The 24,923-nt window shown below is 40.4% G+C and overlaps 2 protein-coding genes across 2 annotated transcripts; both read left to right on the plus strand.

Annotated features, from left to right (window-relative positions):
• The first annotated feature begins 239 nt into the window (after window positions 1-239).
• Window positions 240-17,466, plus strand: LOC129365454 (protein FAM163A-like). Its single transcript, XM_055038665.1, has 5 exons — window positions 240-567; window positions 1,129-1,181; window positions 12,414-12,528; window positions 14,175-14,852; window positions 14,968-17,466. Exons 3-4 carry the CDS (start codon window positions 12,436-12,438, stop codon window positions 14,544-14,546), a joined length of 465 nt encoding a protein of 154 aa, XP_054894640.1. The 5' UTR covers window positions 240-567; window positions 1,129-1,181; window positions 12,414-12,435; the 3' UTR covers window positions 14,547-14,852; window positions 14,968-17,466.
• Window positions 17,467-17,632: 166 nt separating this feature from the next.
• On the plus strand, window positions 17,633-24,909 carry LOC129365456 (rab GTPase-activating protein 1-like). The gene is made up of 9 exons (XM_055038666.1): window positions 17,633-18,487; window positions 18,591-18,766; window positions 20,568-20,642; window positions 20,761-20,871; window positions 21,404-21,508; window positions 21,699-21,782; window positions 21,908-21,979; window positions 22,102-22,347; window positions 24,446-24,909. The coding sequence occupies exons 2-9, from the start codon at window positions 18,656-18,658 to the stop codon at window positions 24,674-24,676; spliced, it is 1,035 nt and encodes a 344-aa protein (XP_054894641.1). The 5' UTR covers window positions 17,633-18,487; window positions 18,591-18,655; the 3' UTR covers window positions 24,677-24,909.
• Window positions 24,910-24,923: the final 14 nt, after the last annotated feature.

Here is a 24,923-nt window from a genome sequence, read left to right on the forward strand (position 1 = left end):
TAGACATGAAATTTTGATAAATATTGCATTTTGTCATTATGAAAACCAGCAGGTAAATAAACACTAAATATACTGATCAGTGTGTAGATGAAATCCTAGTTTGTACATTTTTTAAAAAATGTACTCGGCTACATTGGGATCACTCAGAAGTGACAGTGTTTCCGTTAATCCCGCCCCGCCGGGACCAACTCGGCGGCAGCGGGTGTCGAACCTCCCCCTCTCCACGGAGGACGCAGCCATGCCGAGCTGTGACGCTCCGCAGCCGGGCTGCTGCTGCTGCTGCTGCTGCTCGCGCGTCGCCTCGACCGTCTCCAGCTCCTCGCGCTCAGCGGAGCTGCCACGAGATCTCCTCGCGCTCCTGCTCACCGGCACCCGGCTGCGAGAAGACGCGCGTGAAGCGGGAAGCGGGACTGACCAGCCGCGGGGTCATGACTTCATAGGTCTCCGGTTCAAAAACAAACGGGCTCCGGGCATCTCTAATTGCGCTGACCGGTGCTGGGGGTCGAGGTCTCTGAACCCCGAACCCGTCACTCAGACAGGTTGTCGGGCTGGTCCTCACTCTGAAAGGTAAGGCTTCCAATCGATCTGAATGGATTTAACCTTTTAATTAGGTTAAAATGGGCTTAATGGGGGCTGCGTAACTGACCTGGCAACCTGTTCAAGCAGTACTTTCAAATGCGATTAATTCAGAAAAACTATCATTTGAAGTGGCTTTTGCTGTAATTATAAGACTGTGAGGTCAGCGGAATTATTACAGTTCATTTTAATATTTTATATGTTTAAAAAACGAAAATAAAAGTGGAAAATCCTTCTTTAATTAAAGCACACACTAGTAATGAATGTATTAGTGAGTTACAAACACTCTTAATGAGTAGATGGAATCAAATATATCATCATTATGATATGAACTGACATAGTAAATGTGTAAGAGAAATGCAGAGCCTGTTAAATGAGATGAAAGTGATAAATGAAGGGCTGCAGTCCCCATCCTAGAAGACGGATCTGTGTTTGTGACTCTCTGGCCTCACCTTGGCTCAGCCCGGCTCTGCTCCGGCTGCTGGGGGCGGAGGTGTCTCCTGACATCACTGCTGAACGTGAGCTCATCCCTCTTCCTTTCCACCCCCACAGGGGTCTTCAGGGCACGGCCGAGGATGCTATCCGCCGGATGGTGACTTCGAAAGGTAGAATTTTGTCGGTGGCATGAGTGATGTCTCTGTCGAATGCGTTGACAAAGTTGCAGGTGCAAAATGGACAGATGAATCCATGTTGTTTTTTGAAAGGGAAGGTGCTTCTTCTTCTTCTTCGCTCCTGCGTCAGCCGAGGTCTAAACAGTTGATTTAGGTTTTTTTCTTGGCGCAAAAGCAAACCAAACCTTTTGTAAGCAGTCATGATGGGTTCCTGGCCAGACCCAGCAGGTCATCATTACGCCTTTTTCTCTTTCCTGTTGGATTTGGCCTCCTATGCTCTGGCAGCAGGTGTCTCTGTCCCGAATCCTAGTGGAGCTGGATCTGCTCCTCTCCTCACACGCCCAGCTTAGTGCTCTCAGCGGCGGACGAGGCGGAAAAAGTCCAGATTTTACTGCTTGGCTAAATTGCCCCTGTGATGGAAAAATATTGTTCGAGGGACAATACTTGAATAATTGAAGCCGCAGGCTTTAAATTTTGCAGGGAAGGAACTCGCTGTGATTTCCAGCGCAAAGTTGGCCACCTCAACAAAATATTCATAGTATTATTTCAGAATGGATATATCAGGCAGTGCTGTCGTCTCTTGCGCTCTCTCTCCGCCTGTGTGTCCTCTGTGTGCCAGCTGTCATTGGTTGTAAAATCATCTCGTCGTGTCCTTTTCCTGAAAGGAACAAACTCAGCTTTCATCAATAACTTTTAGAGGTAAAAAAAAAAGAAAAAAAGCTCGATTTTGGGGGGTGTTTTTTCGAAAATGTCTTACAAATGTGTTTTGCCCTTCTTAAAAACAGAACATTTAGTCTATCATTCCTGCCACTTTACGCACTTTTTCCTCCATTTTCATGCACATAAACAAATCATTTTATACCTACAGGGTTCCTCTAAAATCTGGGAAGGTGTGGAGAACAAAAGATGCAAAAAGTCTTTTTTTTCAGACTTCATCTCCTATCACATTGTCCAAATGTTGAGCTCTTTGCTCTATCCTATTCTTTTCCCTTTTCTTCTTTATTCCCTTGTTTCCTTACTTCTCTTTATTTTGTCCTGCCTTTCTTCCTGTCGTATGTCATTCTCTCCTTTGTTCTTCTCTTTGCTTTCTTTCCTCTTTCTTTGCGCTCTTCTTTGTTTCTTTCCTTGCATCCTTCATTCCTTAAAGTTCCTTAAAGTCTTTTATTATTTTTTTTTTTTTTTTACTGAAAAGTGAGAAGAATTGAAAGAATTGGAAATCTTTGGAAAAGTCCGGAATCTTTAAATGAAAAACGTAAAGGAACTTTGTACACAATTATTTGTTTGTCTTTCCTGGTTGGGTTTCTGATCAATTAGGGGGATAAGTTTTAATACCTGGTGAACTTAATTGTATTTTTCAGGTGCTTATTTTGCTGGATATGACATCTTTATTCATCCTGTGCTTGTTTTTTAGTGTCCTCTAATGTTTTTAATGTTTCTGAGTGGCAAAATGTCTCTTATATGTGTAAATTTAGTAGCATTCGTTCATTCAGCTGACTGTCAACATGCAGCAACATGTGGGGGAAGGTCAGTTCCTTATTTCTGCACACAATTAACATCTATTTAAGATAATTGCTTGAGAGAGATTGAAGTTTAAAGCTGCTTAGGATCAGATCTCTTCTTTCCTCCGAGTCACCAAGAGCGTCATCACAAACACTTTCATTTCTATTGTCACCTATATAGTTACTTCATAATGCAAATGGATTAGCTTTTTGTTCTGTAAAGCATCTTTTGTCTCTTTGCACATTTTACTCTGACGTAGGTTGGCTTCTTCGTTCACATTTCAGCTGCACTGTATATCTCCATATGTCTTTTCAGAGCTGTAGCTCACATACAGACCTGCATCTTTCAAAAATAATCTCCTTTCCAGCTGCTAACATGAACAGCAACTCATCCGTGACTGAAAAACTGTCACAGGCTGAAAAGCAGTGTGTAGAAAACGCCCGCTTGGCTGATGTATTATTCTTGTTTTGGAGATTACATATTGCTTCCTCTAAGTACTGTCACGACTCTTATTGCTTATTTTGCTCATTTCGAATCTTTGTGGTTGAGGAGAGTTGTCTGCATCAACATGCTTCGTGCACCCACTCATACCTGCTGGGTCAAAAAAAGTTGTATATATTTAACTTTTTTGATCCCAACTACAAACTAAGCTTGTAATATTTCAGTGAAATCACCAAATAGGCTTTTGTTGAAATGGGATCTGTAAGGTTTTCATTTATTTATTTTTTTTTATTTTTTTGTCCTGTTTTGTTTGGGGGTCAATTTCTTTTCTATTATTCGATCAATAAAATTGTTGGTCTTTAGCGACATGTTGGTATTTCATTGCGAATGATGACATTTTCTTACCAATTTCAGCCAGTATCTTCTCTATTTTTTTTTTTTTATTCTGTCTTTTATCAGAGACACAGAACCAGATCCTTCTTAATTTTCTGTCATATTATTCATGGAATAATATTGTGTTATAATATGCTTGCAAAATTTCTGTACTTTCGCAAGGCTAATAGAGATGACACTTTCCATATTTAATAAGCAAATGCAGTATCTCTTCCTACTTTTTCTCTCAGCAGGAGTTTGAACAAACTTTGTACCTAAATGTCAGAAAATTCCCATGCATCTCTAAGTTTCCTAATTACATTTTCATTTCAAAGCTTCTGTAATTTCCGTGGCTCACTCAGGGATCGTCTGGGAGAAGAAGCGTCTAATTTCAGAACACAAATCAGCATCCCACATAAAATGTATCAGAGAAGATATTTTTTATTTAATTTTTTATTATTTTTTTTCACTTCTACCCCCTCACTGTTTGATTCATTTGTGGCTGTGTGCATGCGAGTGTGTGAGCTACATGCGAGGCCTTGCGCATGCAGCTGACTGCTGCAAGGATTGTTTCATTTCCCACAGAGAAAACGAATTAAATTATGACACCTTTCTGTGCTGCCTCTCATCTGCTGCTTTTCACTCTGTCGAGGGATGACAAAGCCGCTAAATATAGGTCCACAAGTGGAGTGTGAAACCTCTCCACCTCGCTCTGCGTTCGTGTGGGTTATATGGCAGCCCAAAACAAAAGGCTGTCGTGGCAACCCGAACAAAGGTTTTAATCGTCTCACAAAACAAAGCGACGTGTGCGTTTTTCGCAGTCGAGGAGAGAAAAGAGTAAAAAGGGGCCGTTTTAAATACATTTACCAACTGATGTCCCAGCAGGAGGAGCACAATTGCGTTAAAAATGATGGCAGAAACATCAAGTCTCTTTGGTGACTCGGGGAAAAAAAAGCATAGCCCTTTGCGTCAGCTGCAGTAATGATACAGAAAAAAGTTGATTTTGTTGTCATGTCAAATAGTAATTATCCCCAAATTACACATTGAATGGATTCAATTCATCTGCTGTAACACTAACCTTTCACTCAAAGCTCCTTTAATTATTTCGGAGAGTGTTAATATTTGTTCAATTTAGTAATTTTTTTAATTATTAAGAACTTAATTAGATTTCAAAGGGCAATAGATCCAACGTATTTAGGTCTTAACACAGACAATTCATGTACCGTAGTTATTTTTTTGAGGAAAAGATAATTAAATACTTGAATGAAAAAGTATTCTGCTCCATTATAGATTTTTCTTCTTATGCTTTAATGTTTCAGCTCAGCAACCAAGCCTGAGTTGATGGAGGGGGTAAAAAGCTTTCAAAATTAATTTGGTCGTATGTGGAAAAAGTTTCACTTTTTTCCCCACCAAACTTCAAATATTTTTTGGAAAACTCTTGGAGAAAATCGAGACGTTTCTGCCAAGTGTGATGTGGGACTTTGTGTTCTCTTTGACCAGCAGTGGCCTTGAAACCCCCCACCCATGGAAACCATTTTTCCAGCCTCTTTATTATTGTTGAACAATACTTTACTAGGGGAATGGAGGGTTTAGGTGTTCTGTGTTTTAGTTTTTTTGTGCCGTTCTGTTTCCTCCCTCCTAGAGTCATTTTGTTACGCTGGCAGCTACTACGAAAGTTAACAATAGTTCTATGTTTCTCCATGTACAGATAATAGTTCCTACTGTGGTTTGCTGGAGTGCAAAAGCCTAGAAATGACATGGCATCCATTTTTCTAGACAGATAGTCATCTTTCTCGTCTGCTTTCGAATGTCTTTTTAGTGAAATTTGTTGCACTGTTGTTTGAGATATTTCATCCTTCTTCATGTTGTCTGACAGCCTGTGCTGAAGCGATTTGAATGAATCAAAAGTTAATCACGGTCACTTTGTTGACACAGGGCCAGGTTGGTTTGGTTAGCTTCTTTCCTTTAATTAATCAACCATAATTTGAAATTTGCTTTTTGGATTTGCACAGGTTACATATTTTTAATAGTGAACAAACAAACAAAAAAAAAACTGACTTGGGTCGAACGAAGAGTTTAAGGGTCAGTACCTCAGAGGGGCGAGGGAGGGGGCAATGATTTTTCTATTTTTTATATATTATTACTATATTTTTATGAATGTGTGTTTTGAAAATATTCCACGTTCTATCAAACTCATATGCCCAAAATGTTTGCATTGTATTATTTTAGGGTTTTTATGAAAATAGAAATATTCAAGTATTTGAATAAAAATGACATTTACAGTCGATCTCTTTGGAAACAGATCTGTTGATTGAATGGTGTTGGTAAGAGCACACATTAAACCTACCATGCATGTAGGACTACCTGTTAATATGGTGTAATCTGAATTGGTAAAATACTTTTCCCACAGTGAACAGGGCACCAATACTGGGGCCCACAATATTGTGTAACCGGCCCGACTCACATCCACGTTCCCCCCTGTGCATGTCTGGGTTCCCTTGGGAATCTCCGGCTTTCTCCCATTAGACCAAAAGGATTCATGCATGATCAAATCATCACTCATTAGGAGTGAATATACAGTACATGAGAATAGTTGACTCCTGGAGGAGAACATTATCATTCGTGATTTAAACTGATCTGTTTTGAGTGAAGAAGAAAGCTTGATGTCTGTATGTACTTTACAGTTTATTGTCCAGTGCACTTGATAACTTTGTTTTCAAAATGTACACTCATGCTTCTGTCACAGTTTAGTAGTTGGTGAGATTTCCAGTGAAACCCTCAGATTCTTCCAGATCATTTGTCTTATGAAGTATTTTCTTATATTTCGTCTGTTGGCATGGGAGCCACTTAAAGCCACACACTAACTTTGGCTCAGAGACGCTGACTGCAGATGGATTTTGTGTCATTTGGCGTCTTCGTCTCTCCATTCTGTCGGAAATTCCTTTGTTTGAGTGTGGTGTTCGTCAAAGTTGCTTGTTTTTGTTTCTGAAATGGTTTCAGCGCTCTGTCTGCGTTGATGAATGTCAAGGAGGACCGCATCTTTTGTAAAACTGTGTCACTTGAATTTTTTTCACTCAGGTTCAAACCGATGGGCCAAGAAGGGAAAGATGTGCTGAAAAAGAGTTTAAAGGGAATAAGGACTAAATAAAATTAGGGAGGAGGGAGAAAAGAGAGAAAAATGTTTTGCAAGAATGACCTCACTACAGTTCTGACATCATCACTGTGGCAATAGTGTGTATAATTTAGCACGGTGACACAGTGGAGAGTACCGCATGGGGGAGTCATGCATAGCTTCATTTTTTTCTTTCTCTGATTATGTAATAAGTTGGAATTTGTCCAGTCACATTGGCATGTCTGCAGACTCTGGGGAATTTATTGTTTCAGTCTTGTTAGGCCTTCAGCAACCTTTGATACTGTTAGCCACACACACGTGCCTTGATTAACAGACTTTATCTCTGGAACATCTTCCCAGTAGATCAGTAGTCTTTTTTTTTTATTGTTCCGATGTAATGCTATAATTTTAGATGCCTTAATTCCACGCTGTGTGTGTGTGTGTGTGTGTGTCAGTCAGTCACATGCACACTGACACAGTGTGCGTGTATTGTAACTTAACGTCACAGCAAGCAAACGAACGAACGACTAGACTTTTGTTTTCATCACCTAAGGCCATAACACCATTTTCTCAGACTCATTTCTCAGGTAGACGTCTCCAATAGTGACGGAACGATGCGAAGATTGAACAAGTTGTTTTTTGAGAATTTCACTTTTGTTCCAGGAAATGCGCCACAGCTACAAAGCAAAACTGTAATCGGAAAAAGCAGAAATCAGTATATCACTCCAATAGATTCCCTTTTTGCACTTTTTCATTTTTTAAAAATTGATTCACTTGGATGAATTACATTTGAATGATACCCGCATCTATTAAGATGCAAATAAAATCATAAACCTTAAGTGTTTTAATAGATGCATCTGAGTCACATTGTTTTGACTTCTCAAAAGGAAGGCAGACATTATTATTATAACACCTTTTTACCCGGTTCTCAAGCTGGGAAAGACGTGTCTCTTAGAGCCCATCAGTTCATTAAGTCACCCAAACACTTTGATTTATCAAAAAAAAAAAAAAAGAAATGCTAATACAGTTTATCAATCAAGAGTCTGAAGGTTTAATTTTTAGCACATCAACAAATAATTTAATTTCACTACAAATTAATGCTTTGTGGAGATTACTTAGGGCATAAAAACGGCATAAGTAGCACTCAGAGAGGGAGATTTTATATAATCAAAATATAATTAAATGTTGCTCCTCAGCTGAGAAATCTCCGCGTGTTTTAGTTAATCAAGTTGAACAGTAGACAAACAAAATCGCCTGGTGTTGTAATTACTATAATGGGAGTGTTTAAAATTAATCATTGTGCATGAGGTGAGCCACATAAATCATTCCAAATTAGAGTCAAAATCATTTGTTTTACATGGTGATTTAACAGGTTGCCCTCTTTAACAGGTTGCCCTCTTTTGTGATGGTTTTCTGAATGTGATGGGTATTTGATGATTCTCTCATTTCTAGAAAATAGAGGAATTCACAGAAGCCACTCGCAGAAGTCTGGGTTCACTATGAGCATTTCTAAAATTATTTCACATCACAGCTCTCAACGTCTACATGTTTCACTGGGATTTTGAGGTTTAGACCAACACAAAGTGCTGCCAAAATGAGAATTGAAGGAAAATTATATATAGAAATAAATTGTTCTTTGCAAATAAAAATCTGTAAAGTGTGTAATGTAACTTAACGTCACAGTTTTGTTAGAGAACATTAGTGAAGGGACATTTGAAGTTTGCTGTATGTGGTTGAGGGAAAAAATTGTTCATGCTGAGGTTTGTGGCTGTAATATGATGAAATGTGTAGAAGTAAAAACATTATGATTACTTTTGCACTGTGCATTTCTTGCACACTGGAAACTTTGGAACCCGATAAAGATTAGATAGACAAACTGTTGGATAATATTCTGAGAGTACTTGCTTTTTCTGTTGGATGTGATTACAGTTTGGATGACTTTATTTTGCTTTTTTTTTGGTCTTTTTTCAAACTCGTTTTTTCCTCATGTTTCTGCCAATCAGAGCTTTTTGTTTAAGACTTGCCTGGAATACGGAGAGGAAAAAAAACAGGTGTTCAACATTCAAGCTCGACTATTTTGAGAGGTTTGTGACTAAATTTGTCTCGTTTATGAATCTGGCATTTTCTTTTCAGAAAATGTCATGATGGGAACTCTCTGCACAACTTTTAGAGGTTATTTTTAATTCAAGTCAATCTGGGTCTATGTATTTATGCAAATAGAAAGCCATCTCCGGGAAGCTAAGGATGAGTGGACTGCACTCAAAAGATGCATGGGTAAAAGATAAAAAATGTAGTTGATTGCAAATATCTTTCCTAGAAACATAATCTAGGTTGGTGGTAAACAACTTCAAGGTTTCACATTTGGGATGGAAGGCAAAGTGATGCCAACCTTGGCAAAGTGTTTTGTTTTTCTGAAGCGCTAATATTGCAATGCAATTCACCAGGCCGCATGGATAAATGCAGCTGAGCACCAACGTCAATAGTCTTGAAAGTACATATAAATAAAAAAGTATTGCTTCGAGCTGTGGAACTGTACAGACCCATTGAGATAAAAAAAGGAGAATATTGCCAAAATGTCACTTATTTCAGGAAGTTTGATTGTAATAAGAGGCTTTGGGCTTGTGTTTGTTCCAAAGATGCTTGCAGGTTTAATGAGTCGTGTGTTGCGGTTTTTGGGCACGGAAATAAGCGAACATAAACCCCAGAATTTGTCTGACATCCAGTTAGTTTTAATCTAATTTTTCCTGTCCATCATTTCTCAGATGATCCGTCCATGACACTGGATTTATTTATAGTTTTTCAGACAATAGAGGAACACACAAAAACACGCACAAATTACTAGCTTTTTGTTTTTTTTTTTGTACTGTTGTAACCATTACAAAATCTCCCCTTAGTTACTTTCTAAATCAAGTAATCAGTAATCTAACCAAGTTACTTTTTCAAGGAGTAATCTGTAATCCGATTAAAGTTACTTTTTCAAAGTAACTGTGCCATCACAGCTTACAGGTGATGAAAACATGACATTTAAATTGAAAATATTACATCACACCAATAAAAGCAACATTATACAACATAAATGAAAAGTATGTTTAATACCAACTTAAAGGACACTTTTAATCCATTTTATTGTATTTGCGTCGACTGTTTCCATGACTCATCATACATATGACGTTTTCACTGCAATGTAACACAAGGTTTGGTTTGCTTGATATATTTATCAGCATTAAGAGATTCCACCTTTTGATTTAGTGCAACCTGCTTTTCTCAAAGTCATTAAAAGAAAAAAGCTCAGTTTTGAATGGCGCCAGAAGCCAAACCTGCTCTGATTTTGTCTCTTTCAGGAACAGAAATTTCAGAATCAGTTTCCGTTAAATTCAATAGTTTGGCCTTGTCAGGGTTAGCGTGCTGGAGCTGCACTTCGCCATGCACCCATAACGTTGTGCTTTGTGGGTCATGAGCACAGTTGGTGCGGATGCATCCAGCATGTTAATCTCAGCAAAAGCTATTCTATTAAGACTAAGCACATATTGTAATTGAGGCTTTTAAATATTCCTAGGCGAAGGTAATTAGCCGCAGGGCATCTCTCTACTTTTGAATTTCATTAAAAGCACATACCTTAAGGCCATATTTAATCTTTTTTTAAAAAAAGATTTTCTTTTCACTTGTGTTCAGGCCTGCAGTGATCTTTGCGGCGTCTTGCTTGAGTGACGTTATTTTTACAACCTTAAGCATAATGAAGTACTTTTCCTTACTATGAACTCAGAGGGAGTGTAGCTTAAATGCTGACGATAAACTGCATAATTTTTGAACCGCTCCTGCAAACATAGTTTTATGGGGGATGAACCAAAACTGATGAATGCAGAGCAGCGGCGGCATGCTGCAAGTCTGCAGGCTTTTGAGAGAACCTGTTAATAAAATGAGTGGAAAAAAAGTGTGAAGAGCAAACAGATGTCATGTTTTATGTGTTTACCTGTAAAACAGTACAGCACGCGCTCATTGAAGAAAGCGTGTATTTCAGCTACAAAGCCTCTCCGTGTCCGTTGTAATTTGAAATAGAGGTGGCAGTAAAAATCACGATATTTTGTGATAACAGTAAAAATGACGATAAGAACTATTTATGATTTATTTTCAGTTAACTATTGCAACACAATAATAACCCCACAAATATGAATAGTGCTCTTGAAAAACATTTGCATTTGTAATTTCTTTCAATCAATCAATCAAGTTCCAATTGTTTAGCACCTTTCAGCAACAAAGCATTTCGAAGTGCTTTGCATCTTAAAAACACAAAAATACAAAGTCATAGGACACACAGTCAACATTACATTAGACATCGGAGTACACATTAATAGATTATTTATTAATGTTTCATGATGACGTCCGACACAAATAATGATCTGACCGGAACATGGTGCACTAAATCACAGAACATAATTTTACGAAGCTTCGAGGCAGATACATTTTCCTCGAGAAATTTTAAGAATGGCGGTTTTCGAATCATTCGAGGAATCATTTCAGTCCTAGCAGAACCGAGGAACTATAGCTCATCTACTTTCAATACCTCCACAGCTTGCAGATTATGTTTATAAGGTTTTAGTCCATAATGAAAAGTAATAACATTAGAAAGTTTCAAACTTCAGTGGCCACAAAAACTAATCACGTGCAAACGAAGCACTTTGCAAAGACACCTAATGTTTTTTTTTTCTTTAGGATTTGTTGTTTAGAAATGTTTGTCCTTTTCACCTCTTTGTTTGCATCACTTTGAGGAGCTCGGTCGCCCCTGACCTACAGGAAAAATCTCACCTTTTTCCGATCTGTTAAGGCAACACCACGAAGAACAACTGGAATGGAAAAGTTCACGTCGGAAGAGTTACCATTAGCGCTGATTGCATAGCCGGGGTGACAGCCGCGGGGGAAGTGAGCTGTAGAGAGCTGAGCTAGTTTTAACTACAGCTCTGAAAATTTCCAGGGAGGATCTGCAGGTGGGATCACAGAAATCTGCGACACTTGTTCCAGACTTTTCGTTGTATTTTTTCAGGCAGCTAAGCAGGAAGATTTTTCATGTGAATACATAACACACCAAAAAATCTGAAGAGCTCACCACAGATGTGTGTGTGTGCGCTTTTGTTGACCTATATATTTTATTGCGCTGTCTTTGCACAAAGACAAAAAAAAAAACATTACAGTCTCTTCAAATTTTGCAGCACATCTAAAATCATCCATCCATGTTTAGATCAGATTAATTCCTGTCGAATTAATCTGTTCAACATGATTGAATGTAATTTGCAAGTTTGGAAAACTTTATAATTCTGACATGAAAATAGGATTCATATCAAAAGAAGCAAACATTTTCTCACTCCATAGTGAGAGTTTTAGCTTCTCGTCACCAGCTCAAACTCCAGTGAGTGGATTGTTTCCGTTCAGTTCAGTTCATTCAGACAGCAGCATGTCACAGCGATAACCTCAAAGTATATTAAGACACAGTAAACATTTTGCCTGAGTTCTGTTCGTCTCAGCCACCAGGCTATAGAAATGATCCTCGTGCATTATCAGCACTTTTCTGCAGATTAGCTGAGGGGCTCGGTCAGACATCATCGCTCATATATACTCATAAAGCGAGGGGGGGGAAAAAATCATATTTTTTCAGTTATATAACCTGATATTTACAGCATGCATGCTCCATCATTTACTGGGAATTCAGCAGAGTATCTGTACAGATACAGCAATGGTTTCTGCCGTTGGTTGCTGCTTTTTTCTCCTTTATTCTCTGACAAGCTCCGTTTCTCTCTGTCTCTTCAAAGGGTTGGATGGAGAGCTGGTCGAATGTCAGCGGGAACTGTCGTGATAACCGGAGGAATTCTTGCTGGGGTGATACTGCTGTGCATCGTAGCAGTTCTCTGTTACTGTAGACTCCAGGTATCTAAGAGTTGCACAGAAATTCATCTCTCTCACTTTTTAAAAACAAAGAAAATATTTAAACTATTCTTAAGTTGTTGTTTTTTATTAAATAAAACTTCTTGGGGAGTCTTTTGTACCTGTAAAATGTTTGCACTGATAAAAAAAAAACTGTGAATGTCAGGAAATATTTTTTCTTCCTTGTTCAAAAGCAAACAGTTAAAAGTCACCTTGAGCAACATATAGATAAATTTGCATAGTTATGTAAAAACTCTGAAAATAAAACCTTGTTTTGTTGCAGCGACGTAACGTAACATTGAAAATATAAGATGAAGGACAACTTTTGATTTAAATACCTGTATTCAATTTTGGGCTAAGACTCAACAAAGACATATTTTACATTTTCTGGCATTTTGAACAACCTATAATAACCTTGTTGCTCCCAAACAAGGTTCCTAACAGATGCTCTGCTGAGGGACAACATGCTTTTTGTTCTGCCCATTTATTATTATTCCACATTGTTTGTAGTTGTGTTGTTTCATGCGTTCGTCATGCCCACGATTCATAAATTTATACCTGCAGGAGATTTAAGCCTTAATGGGGCTGGCGATAAGCTGTTAATAGTTAAACGGCTATCAGCCCTCGTGTTGTTTGGCATGTTTAGTACTTTGCTGTTGTGGAAACAGGAGCTTTGCTGACAGTTTTATGCTCCTCATAAATATCACTGCCGGTCTCTCAGAGGCTCCAACATGTTTGTGGAGCGAATCGGCTTCCCAGCCGCCGCTAGCAAACGCGAGGGCGACCAGCTCTGGAGCTCGTCAACGTCCGTCTGCCTTTCCTGGTTGTCTCAAAGAGACGGCGTGTTTTCACACAAACTTGCCACTTTACAACAAGAGTCTAGTCTTCCAGCACCAACTCACTGTTTTCTTTTCCAATCTCCAGGTAAGATGCCAAGTTTTGTGGGAAGGTGAAAGTGACCTGAAATCCCTTATAATCAATGATTTAGACATTTTAATTACTATGACAGGCCCAACATATTTTAAATAACATACACTGGTTTACTTGCTTGGTTTTCTTGTTCCCTAAAAATAAACCTTAGATTATTATCTATCATATAGATTATTATCTATATGTCATGTGCAAAGTTGCTAGGGGTGAATTTGTTAGTTTTATTTTCTCAGTGAATAAATGTACAAGGTGAATTTTTCACTATTTTTCAGTGTGCGATTGTTACTACAGTAAAAGATTAGGTTTTTCTTTGTTTTGTTTTTTTAAGCTTTTTTGGTGTCCTAACCAGATGTATCAACAGTAAACCCGGCACAGAAATGTATTTTTTAATTTTACACGAGCCTTTTGATGTGTTTGTGCGTCGTGATTTGCATTCAACACTAAATGAGGAAAAGTGGAAAAAGTGGGATTATTACAATAAATGCCTTTACTAAAAATCTTAAATGATTACATTCATGTTTTCTTCAACGCACAAGCTTATCTTCTCGAAGATAATCTCTGAATGAACATCAATGAGCTCATTTCTGTGCCGCTTTTTCTTCAATACAGCTGAGCCTCGTTGCATAAAACAACGAGGAAAATGTCTGACCAGCATGTTGTCTCTCTCTCTCCCTCTTTCTCTCTCCTGTTCTCTCCCTCGCTCTGTTTACCTGTGCCAGTATTACTGCTGTAAGAAGAATGAGTCTGAGGCGGACATGGGCTCGGTGGCGGGAGCAGATCCTCTGTCTCACTTCCCCTGCAACGCCTGCAACGCCCTGGCCATGGACGGGACCGACATCACGCCCGTCTCCCTGGACCAGCTGGACTCGGGTTCGCACCACAGCCCCTGCCCCTCGTGTTCGCCGTACCCCGTCCGCTCTGGACTCACAGACGACATGCGTAACGGAGGGGAGCGGCTGGGCTTCTACTACGAAAACCCGTCAGCGTCTCTTCTTTTGCCCGTCAACCCCCAGGCTTCGTCCCCTCTGAGCTACTACGACCCCATGGACGCATTCCCTCCCCCGCCGCGCCCCTACAGCACCGACGTCTGACTCTCTCCTCACTGGACTCTTCTTCACACACATTTACATCAACACACTTAACTTCACTTGCACAAGCCATTTAGAACAAAAATGTAAATTTATTAAAACACGGCACAATTACACCTAGATTATTGCACATTCTGACTTTAGTCACAGTCACCCACAGACTCAGCCCACTGACAGAGCTCCCGTGTGGGCAGCTCACAAACGCTCCAGCAAGAATTTATTTTCCTCTCCTATAAAAATCAGACTGTTCTTCCACAGCTATGAGGCTATATCACCGGTGACTGGATCAGAGGCAAGACCACTGCACCAGTAAGGATAAACACGTTTCCAGATTACGAAATCCAAGGATTCGTAATCTGCATATACAGTAAAAATTCAACCAACATATACATCATTTGTTTGAAGGTTTATTGTTTCCTTTTAGTGTGCTGCTGCTAGTCTGAAGGAGCTGAGTGGTGGAGCAATGGGGGAGGCAGAAGTTTGGCTTGGAGACTGCAGCCTCGAGGAGGAGCGGCGTGGAAAAGGTGGCGCTCGGCGAGAGCGTTCGCTCCAGCTCCTCTGAATGGTTTCCACTGCAGATTAAAGGATTCCTCAAACATGCATGAAACAATCAAAGCAACACTTTGAGGGAATAACATTATAACATGATGGCAAAGCTCAAAAAAAGAAGCCAATTTTACATAATAGCCACCTTTTAAAATAAAACAACATGGCTTGCCAAACCTCTCTCAGTCTAGATTAAAGTCACTTTTTAGAAAATATTCTACATGACCAGTAATCTCTGCTTAGAGCTGAAAAACATGGGCTTCCCCTGCTACTAGAGGTGTATGTGCATCATCATCATTGCGCCGTTTGCAGAAACCTTCTGCACGGGAGCCATATTTGTGGTTTATGAATGACGTTGCACCAAATTTGTGTAAATAAGGTTGCTTAAGATCGTCGTTAGATCTGATGCGTCACTCTTCTTCTCTCAAACTGAAAGCATGAAGAGTCAAGGAAATTCCTGACTCTCAGTTCAAGCTTAAGTGACTGATGGATTTTTTTTTTTTTTAACCTCTCACATCAGCAGGAAGTCACATGGGAACCGAGAGTTAAAATCTGATTAGCAATGAAGGCACATGATGGATCTGTGTTCATGTTGCTTCACCATATAAAGGAGTTTCCTCCACATCGGCTCAGTTTCTGTTTCTCTTTCTCTTTCCGGATGTTAACTCAGACACTCAGAGTGTCTGAGTTAACGCCCCCTCAGCCTTTCAGCCGACTGTACATGAGGGCTAACAGTTTTCTACGAGGCGTAGTCGTTTGCCAGTAATAGAAACTCACCGTGGAGTTTTGTCCAGAGGTGAAACAGGGAACGGGAAGGGGACTTTTTATGCAATTTTGTGCATCTTGCAGTTTTTTTTGTTTTTTGTTTTTTTCAATCTCACATGTGTTTTAGTTGTGATCTCTATTCTGGTAAATGTAAAGAGGCCGGACTATTAAAATGAAAATGGTTTGTTTCGTGGTGTAAAAGCTGGTGGTGCTGTGAGTCAGACGAAAGATAACCGACAGTCCATTATTTTATTTTATTTTTCAAAGTGAAAACGTGATTTAAAAAAATCCAACAGAAAGTAAGATTGTGTACTATATTTTAGTGATTTAAAAAAAAAAAGCCATCCTGTCTGCCACGGTACAGTAACAAGATGCAGTGTTATTTCACAATATAAGCCTGAATTGATACATATTTTTGTGAAACTTCTGGTGAATGTCATTGTTGGTTTATTATTTCCTACTCTTCTATTTAATGTTCTCTTTGTATTTTGTTCCTGTCAGAAAAATGCGGCACTTTAAGTAGGAACAGGAAATGAATATTTAGAGAAAATTATGCTAAAAGTTGTGCTCAGATAAACAAATATACTACTGCTGAGACTTCGATTTAAGAAACGGTATTTTGTCACAAACGAGTGATTTGCACAAGTGTTCGCAGTCCGTCAACATCTTCACTTTTTGTTACAACTTTCCTGTCAGTTTTGGGGTTTCATGCCGTAGACCAACACAAAGAACATCCGAGTTGTGAAGTGAACGAAAGGGGGGCGAAAAAAACAATTAAAAATGTGAGAAACGTCACATGCATTTTTCATATCCACCCCGAGCCACTTCAATTGTTCCTTTAAAGAAAATATCTACCAGTTTTATTCTTCCAAGCTTTTTCAGGGTTTTTCCTGGCCATCTTTTTAAATTGCAAAATAAATCCAGTTCTGTCAAATTAGGTCGATGACATCAGTCACACCCAAAGATTCTCATTTGGATTTAGGTTTCAGACTTTGACTAGGTCATTCTAACACGTGATTTTTCTTTCATCCATTTAGCTCTGACTGTGTTCAGGGCCTTTATCCAGGCGGAAGGTGAAACCTCTTCTCCAGTTTCAAGTGTTTTGGAGGGTCGCCTCCTGTTTAGCGCCATTCATTTCCTGATCGACTCTGAGCAGGCACCACCCCCCAGCATGATGCTGCCGCCACCATGTTTCTCTGCTGGGTTTCTTCCACACAGACTCCACGTCAGAGTAGCAGAGTAAAGGGGAATGAATGCATTTGTCTTTGTAAAACACTTGCGTTTGTCTGCTGCACAAAACCTCAACAAACTGCAAATGCGAAGAATTTCCATGTGAAAATGCGTTTTTCTCTTTAAGGTTGTCGACGCAGAGCTTTGCCTCATCAATTTGCTGTTTCAAATGCGCTTTTGTGTTTCCACGATGAAGCACAATGTCATTCCCTTTCTCTGGCAGATGCAGCTGTGTGCTTTTGTTCATCGTTTTGCTCTTATTTTCAGATTTCTCTGATTTCTTTTCAGCGGTATTGAAGGGTTATCTTTCGGCGCACCCTGTTAGAGTGAGAAAATGCATCACCTGTTCACACCTTTCTATTATTATTATCATTGTTATTTCGAGGAGAAAATAAATGTTTATATGTCTCCCTTGGCTTTTTGTGTGCGCATGTATGTGCATCTTTTCCTACTGTGACTCAGAGGGACAAGACACACTGAAACACAGATATATATTTACATGCACAACAAATTGACCACAAAGGGATAAACATGTGAAACCCCCCCCCCCCCCTCAGTAAACTCAAACACAGAAGTGAAAATCAACAAGAGAAGTGAGACTTGGGGGACAGAAACAGTGGCTTTCTCCTGGAGAGAAATGACAGACTTCACAGTCAAATGGCGAGATTAAGAGAAACTCACGTTAAGGTGGGACTTTGGAGCATGCAGGATCAAAGTGGGGGCTGCGTGCAGGTGGAGCGGCGCAGCAGAGACTTCCCTGTTGTTCTGCGTTGGTATGCGTCGCCTCACCTGCCGGGCCTGTTTGCTCTCCGGTCTGGTTGCTCAGCCCATGACAATAATAGAGCCACCGCACCAACACCCCCTGGGAAAAATATCACAGATGCCACATCATTTACTTCTTACACGCACGGCGGGTTTGACTTGACAAGTCTAGCAGGTTCACACGGCATCATGTCAGAGTGTGAATAAAAGGGGAAGGAGGGGAAACTAAGTGCATGTGAAAAAAAACTATTATTTTTTTTCCTCCTTATCCCTATATGAATGCTTTTTAAACCATTTAACTGGGCTAAATGGACATTTGCAGGTCGTAAACAGCTGGGATTTGTGCGTCAGAGAAGAGGACAGATGAGATAAGAAATGTAAACACAATGGTGGGTGTGTCCAAGGCTGTCTTTCCTTTCACACACTCTCAGGTCATATATAAACCCTGCTGAACTTGGTGCTGCCCACACACACTGTGACACACCTGCGCACTTGACCTGTCTGGTGTTGCTGTGTGAAGATTTCTCACATTTGGACTGCAAACAAAGTTTCTTTCCTTCCGGGAATCGTGGACTTCAACCTCACCTCTGGCCTATTAAGAGGCCAGAGGTGAGTCTTCAGAGCAAAATAAAAACTACGGGGTGAGAATTGTTCTGAACTTGCTTCACATCTCGAGTCTCTCCTGCGTCCGCAGGTGGACGTTCTTGGCTTTTAGGGTTTTGAACCGGGGGGGGCTTTTCGCAGAAGCGTTGTGACTGTTGGGGTCAGTTTGGGCGGGAGACGGCCGGGCCGACGGAAATCCGGGCGCGATGATGCAGGAGGTGTCCATGGTGACGGCCTGCGATGCCAACGCCATAGAGCAGATGAGTGAAGAGGAGATCCTCGCCTGTCTGGTTGCTGACACGGGGCCTACGTTCAACGTAAGATTAATTCACTCCGGATTATTTTTATTGTGGTGTTAATGCATGAAAATGCACGTTGGTTAACAGGACAGGTTGTTCCTCTCTTGCAGGTTTTAAATAGTTTCATTCACTGGAATATTTTCACTCTCCCGGGGTTTTTATTTTGCCTGGACTTGATCGCTTTCTGACGTGACTAATCAAGATTTCTGTCTCTCTGAGTCATTTAATATCAAGTATTTATTGATATGTTTCTCAATCCAACATCTGCATTGTTCACGTCACAGGCCTGGGGATTACATCACCCAAACACAATAAGAGTTAACAATGGTGGTTTTAATGAAACTTTTGTTCTGTCTCTATTTTTATACACACAACTGCATTTGGGAGCTCTGCCTACCGATTTGACTGAATGTGACGTCAGCCCACAGAAATGACATTGTTTCCTTGACCTGCTCAAACATTTATGCATAAACTGAAAAACATTCGTAGATGAAGCTTTCCCGTGAATTATTTAACTAATATTAAGTTACATGACCACTTTTATGTTACACCTGTGTTACATGTCGACCCAAGTCTGCAACCTATTAAAATCCTTGGACCGGGTTCCTGCCGGGTTTGGACGTCTGGTTTTGTTGTGTCAGCCACTTCAGTGCATTTTCCTAAAAGGCAATATGGCATCTTTACGTGTAACGATTTATTCCATCTGATTCAATCAGTCCTGGCATGTGATCGATAGGCATTATTCTGCAACACAGGAAAAAAAATCTCCATACCATCATACATGAGCCGCCGTGCGAGTTACTGTGTTGGATTCTCACAGTAACTGAGGAACCTGTCTGATCACTCCGGACCCTCTCTGACCTGCCATTGGCTAAATCTCTTGCCATTTTTCTTTCGATCTGTTTGGATCTTCATCCATTTCTTTCTGCATTTGCGTCTCCCCTTGAGGTCCACATCCTCAAAACTGCTGAGGCTGATCCAAGCACTTCTACCTATTTTGCATCTTGAGGTTTTAATATGCAAACCAAACTAACAGTTTGATAAATACCAACCACATTATGCTTAAATCAAACATAAAAACAAACAAGCTTGCAGTGGCTTTCTCTGCTCCAGCATCTTTGGAGAAACTAGCATTAACACTCATGTAATACGTAACCTGCTATTTTTTTAACTTTTTTTTTCATATCTGCTTTTACTACTTAGACTCCTGATTGTAAGAGTTAAGATAAGTTAAGCACAGATATTTTTTAGCTATTAAGTTCCTAAACAAAGTCCTGCTTTTCTGTTTTGAACCTGTTGTTTCGTTTTGGATGACAGGCAATGCCTCTGATCCACTGTTTCACTTTGAAGAGGACAGATCACGTTTATGCAGAGCGCTTCAGTTTACTTTGTCTCTGTGCATTCCTCACGTGAGCCGCTGCTGACTGCCCATGACAAAGCACAAAGCCCGACGCCAAACATAATTCTTGCACAAGTAAGATTTCTGATTCGCGACACCCCGAAAAGATCTTGGATTCGCTGTTTTAGGTATTTAAGATGTGAAAATCTATTTCATGCTTTGCCTTAAGCCCCTTCCGTCCTCCATAATTCCCCAGATGCGCTGTAGATTACCATGTCCCCCATGTACTCGGCTTTATCTTATCTTTGATTTGTCCTTGTTTGGATCTCGTTCTGAGGCCTGTTCTTGATTTGTCAAGCTCATCCTACATCCTACGAAGCTCTTTATGGGAGAGATGGATTTCTCCATCTCATCCAAACGTGGCAGGTTTTCCACATTAACAAGACGTGTCTCTTTTTTCCCCCTTCTTCTTCTTCCAAGGTCCCCACGAAGAAAGTGAAACTCGGGGAAAGTCGGCTTCAGATCATGGACGATGACCCTGTGGACAAATACTTGGTCAGAACCGACTCCTGTCCTCTATTTTATTTTATTTTTTTCTGAAATTATATAATTTTCTCTCTTCAGCTGCAGAAACTCAATGTTTAGTTTTTTTTTTCTTCCCTGCAATTTGCAGAAAGAAAACCGGCGGCTCCAGCAGGCCAGCCTTCGCCTGGAGCAGGAAAACGATAGCTTGGCCCACAGACTAATCACCAGCAAGGTTGCTTTGAGGAATTGTCTAAACGAGGTACTATTGCAAGATCAAACCAAGAAAGGCAAAGGTTTTGCATTTCAGGACCTCATTTACGTCACATCTTAGTGGGACACAGTGGATTCTGCCAGCTGTCTGAAATGCAGCCCGACCGTATTTACAATAGCAGTCAGAAGATTGAGGTTTGTCCAGGAACAGCCACAGCTTTCCGTGTATTTTGTTTCTACAAGATAGATCAACTTATAGCAAACTGGGTTTTCTTACACAACTTTCCTGTATCGAGCTTCATCAACCTTTTCACCACTTTTCCTTTCTCAGCATGATTCTACCACCACCATGTTGCTCAGTGGAAAGCAGTGCGTCTTAATGCTGGGTTTGTACCCTGACGTTTTGGGTCAGGGTACAAACACAGAGCACCTTCTTCCACATGTGTCAAAACTGCATTTTGAAGGGGAATGAATGCCTGCAAAGTGTGAAGGAGTAAAGGGGATACTTTTACAAGGCATCGCAAACATAATGACACAAGCTTGTAACAGTGAGGATCTGAGTGTGTTTTCATGTTTTCCAGGCAGAAGACAGAGTAGATGAGCTAACCAAAGACCTTCTTAAGATCCAACATCGACTGCAGGCAACTGAAGATGAGAAAAGAGGCAAAGAGGAAGAAGCTGCCATGGTGATACGATTTTTTTTTTGTTGTTTTTTTTTGAAGAAAGTCTAAAATTATTGCAGGCTGTTGTAAGAAAGAAAAGTATATATATATATTTTTATATATATATTTTGTGTGTGTGTGTGTGTGTGTGTGCGTGTGCGTGGGGGTGTGCGTGTGTGTGTGCGTGTGTGTGTGTGTGTGTGTGTGTGTGTAGCTGAAGGAAGTGTTTCGGAGAGAGCTGGAGAGGGCCGAGCAGGAGATTAAAAAGTCGTCCGGTATCATCTCCGACTACAAACAGGTACCGGCAATTGATGACGCTGTTTGTGCAACCAGAGTGTCCTTCAGCGTTCTCACAGATGTACGTAGGTGTGATGGGAAGAGGTTTCGTTTGATGAAGTCGAAACGAGATGCTTTGTCTCTCAGATCTGCTCTCAGCTGACGTCTCGTCTGGAGAGGCAGGAAGCCGCCCACAGAGAGGAGTTGGATGCACTCAAGGTGAGTGCTCCACTCTTGCTGCAGATGTCTGCTTTTTATGTTATTTTCATGTTACACTCATACTTTATTTATTTATATTTTTTGGTGTACAATCTTTTTCTTTCTAATTGTCAATCTTCTAGAGCAAAGTAGAGACTTGCTCCCAGTGTCGACACGTTGCAGAATCCATCCCCGCAGGTCACAGCGCAGACACGCCGGTGCGAGTGGAGACCCAACCGGGCGGGCAGGAGTCCGACGAAAGCCCCCGACAGGAAGACGGGAACAGGAAGGACCAGGAGAAGGAGTGTCTGAAGGCCCAGATCAGAGAGCTGGAGAAGGAGCTGGCCCAGACCAAGCTGCAGGTGGTGGAGGCCAACTGCAAGATCCAGGTAAATCTGACGGTCTGAGTGTCTGGACATGTGCAGACCGGCCAAGAGACGTCAAGATTTTAATAAGGATTAAAACTTTAAGGCGTTATCTGCCATTAGTACACATATTGAGGTTGTTCAAAACATGGAGTATCACCCTTCCCCATTTGTAGTTTCAGCCTGCTGAAACATAATTCTCGATTTACATTAACGAGGGGACAGTGTTACGTAAAGCAGATTTTCTTTTAGCTTTATAATCAAGTTATAATGTTTCTTCTCTCACAGAGTGTACCCTCCCCCACTCAGCACCTCCAATGTTAGATTTCAGGGATTCCCCCCAGCATACCTTAAGCCTGGCGGGCCACCAGGCTTTACCTGTTCCCCCACCAGGCCTAACATTGCTCATGTTTTTTTAAGTCTCTTTAAAAAGGTTTGCATTTTTTAAGACTTTATAATTAGTGTTCAGGTATTAATCTTCCAATATTTCAATAACACATAATTATCAAGTGATGTTTTCAAATTTCTTGTCCACTTTAAATATTTTTTAACTCAAAGACTCAACGGGCTGCTGGATGAATGACCGTCCTAGTGACCAACCACCAGCCTGGGCAGGTTTCCTTGGGGAAACCTTAGATTTCTCTTATTTCATGTTTGATATATATATCAAACATAAGTTTCTATACATAGAAAAAATAAACATTTTATATTGTTTTTATGTTTGGGGGATTCTGTGTAATCGCTGCACATCTTGGATTATTTCTTGTTTGATCTGCAGCATTTCCAGTTTTCTGAAACTTGCAAATAAGTTCCGCCACAGTATCGTGTGTGATGCTCGTTCCATGTTTTCCGTTAAAGCTTCGTTAAACCATGCGACCGCTTCCCGACCCAGCCATCAGTATCATTTCAGTTCTTTGCTCTTTTGTCAAATGCATTAAAAGCCTCTTTTAATGCCAATTACAGAGATTTTTACACCGATCACAGTACAAAACCCCAACAGGGTTTCTGAAATGCAACTGGAAGAAGTGGAAATTTCTTGAAATCCTGTCCAGTTCCTCTGTCTCAAAACTGCTCTTGTTTCGTCATGTTGGCCATGAGACGGTGACATTTGGGCATTCCTGTGTTTCCACACTGACACTTCTTCCACATTTCCACTCCGCCGATAGAAACACAAAAGTTTCTGCTGATAGAGAACTCATGCTGGAAGGCGGACGCCTAGTTTGGATTCTTGTCAGTGATATTCACCTTATCTGCTGTAGGAAGATGACAAAGTGCAGAGAAGCGGGAGGCTAACAGCTTGTCAGAGGGTTAATGTACCATAACAGTCTCATAAAGTCACAAAAGGTCACACAATCACTTTACACAGCAAAATAAACAGTCAGGGTCAAAACTACGACCTGTAATGTAAGCAAACATAATGAAAGAAAGCCTTTAGATGCAAACACAAAGAAAAGTGACTGTATAATCTGAAATAGAGGTTTAGTCTTTTGATGGTGTTGCAGCAAGAAAACCAAGAGAGGAAGTTGAGGCAGTTTCACCTTGGTCAGGGTTTGAGCCAGAAATCCTGACATTGCCAAAGTTGAAGTACAGTAACTGTGTCTAATTTCCAGGAATAATTTTCACAATTTTCCAGGAAATTATTTCATTTCCAGGAATCAAAGTATGCTTTTTACAGAAAGCATATCCTGTGTTGTTGTCACAAGTGTCAATTAGCTAAAAACTAGTACAAAGTTGAACACTTTGTGAATAATATACAGTATATGTTAGAAGTGTTTTAACAATACTGATGTTAAAACATTATTGTTGTTTTCTTTCCATTATTTTGGGGTCTGCATCTTTTTCATTACTTTGACCATTTCTCATTTTCTGCAAATACACAAAAGATTTTTGCTTGGAATTTCAGAGACGTGTTGTCAGTGGTTCATGGAATAGAAAAACAACGTTCATTTTACTCAAACATATACCCTATAAAAAGTCAAATCAGAGACTTTTTCCCCATTTGAAGTGAGATCTTAATTTTTCTCCAGAGCTGCAGATTTGTAAATTTGGTTTTGACCAACTTCTTTTTTCTGAACAGTCACCTGCATTTCCATTGTGCTTTGTACCCATCTTCTCTCGTTAGGAGCTGGAGCATCAGCAGGGAGTCCTGGCCAACGATCTCCAGGAAGCAAAACACAACTGGATCAGCAAGGCCTTGACGTCGCTGCGGACCTCCGCGGGGGGACACCACAGCGTCGGCGTGCACAGAGAGGGCCTCCCCACCCTGAACTGGAACCTCCACAGCTCCTCCCTCTCAGGATGGATTCCTAAGAAGATGTCATGGTCTCACAAAGACAACACAGAAAACGTCTGAATGGCTGGACCGCGTGTGTGTGCCGGCGACATTCATCAGGAGTCGAGATGACAAACGCACAAACACGGACAGAGAGGTACCTGGGAGTACAGGCGATGATGTCACAGAGACTTTCCATCATTTTAAATCTGCCATAACTTGTGAATATTTGCATATTTTCTTCATCTAATGTCAAATACATCTTGAACTGTAAGAAAAAAAAAACATTCAATAAAATTCTTGTGAGCTTCTTACTGTTTGTGACGTA

The sequence above is a fragment of the Poeciliopsis prolifica genome, unplaced genomic scaffold (genome assembly GCF_027474105.1).
Source record: "Poeciliopsis prolifica strain line A6 unplaced genomic scaffold, Auburn_PproV2 SCAFFOLD013, whole genome shotgun sequence".
Taxonomy (NCBI): domain Eukaryota; kingdom Metazoa; phylum Chordata; class Actinopteri; order Cyprinodontiformes; family Poeciliidae; genus Poeciliopsis; species Poeciliopsis prolifica.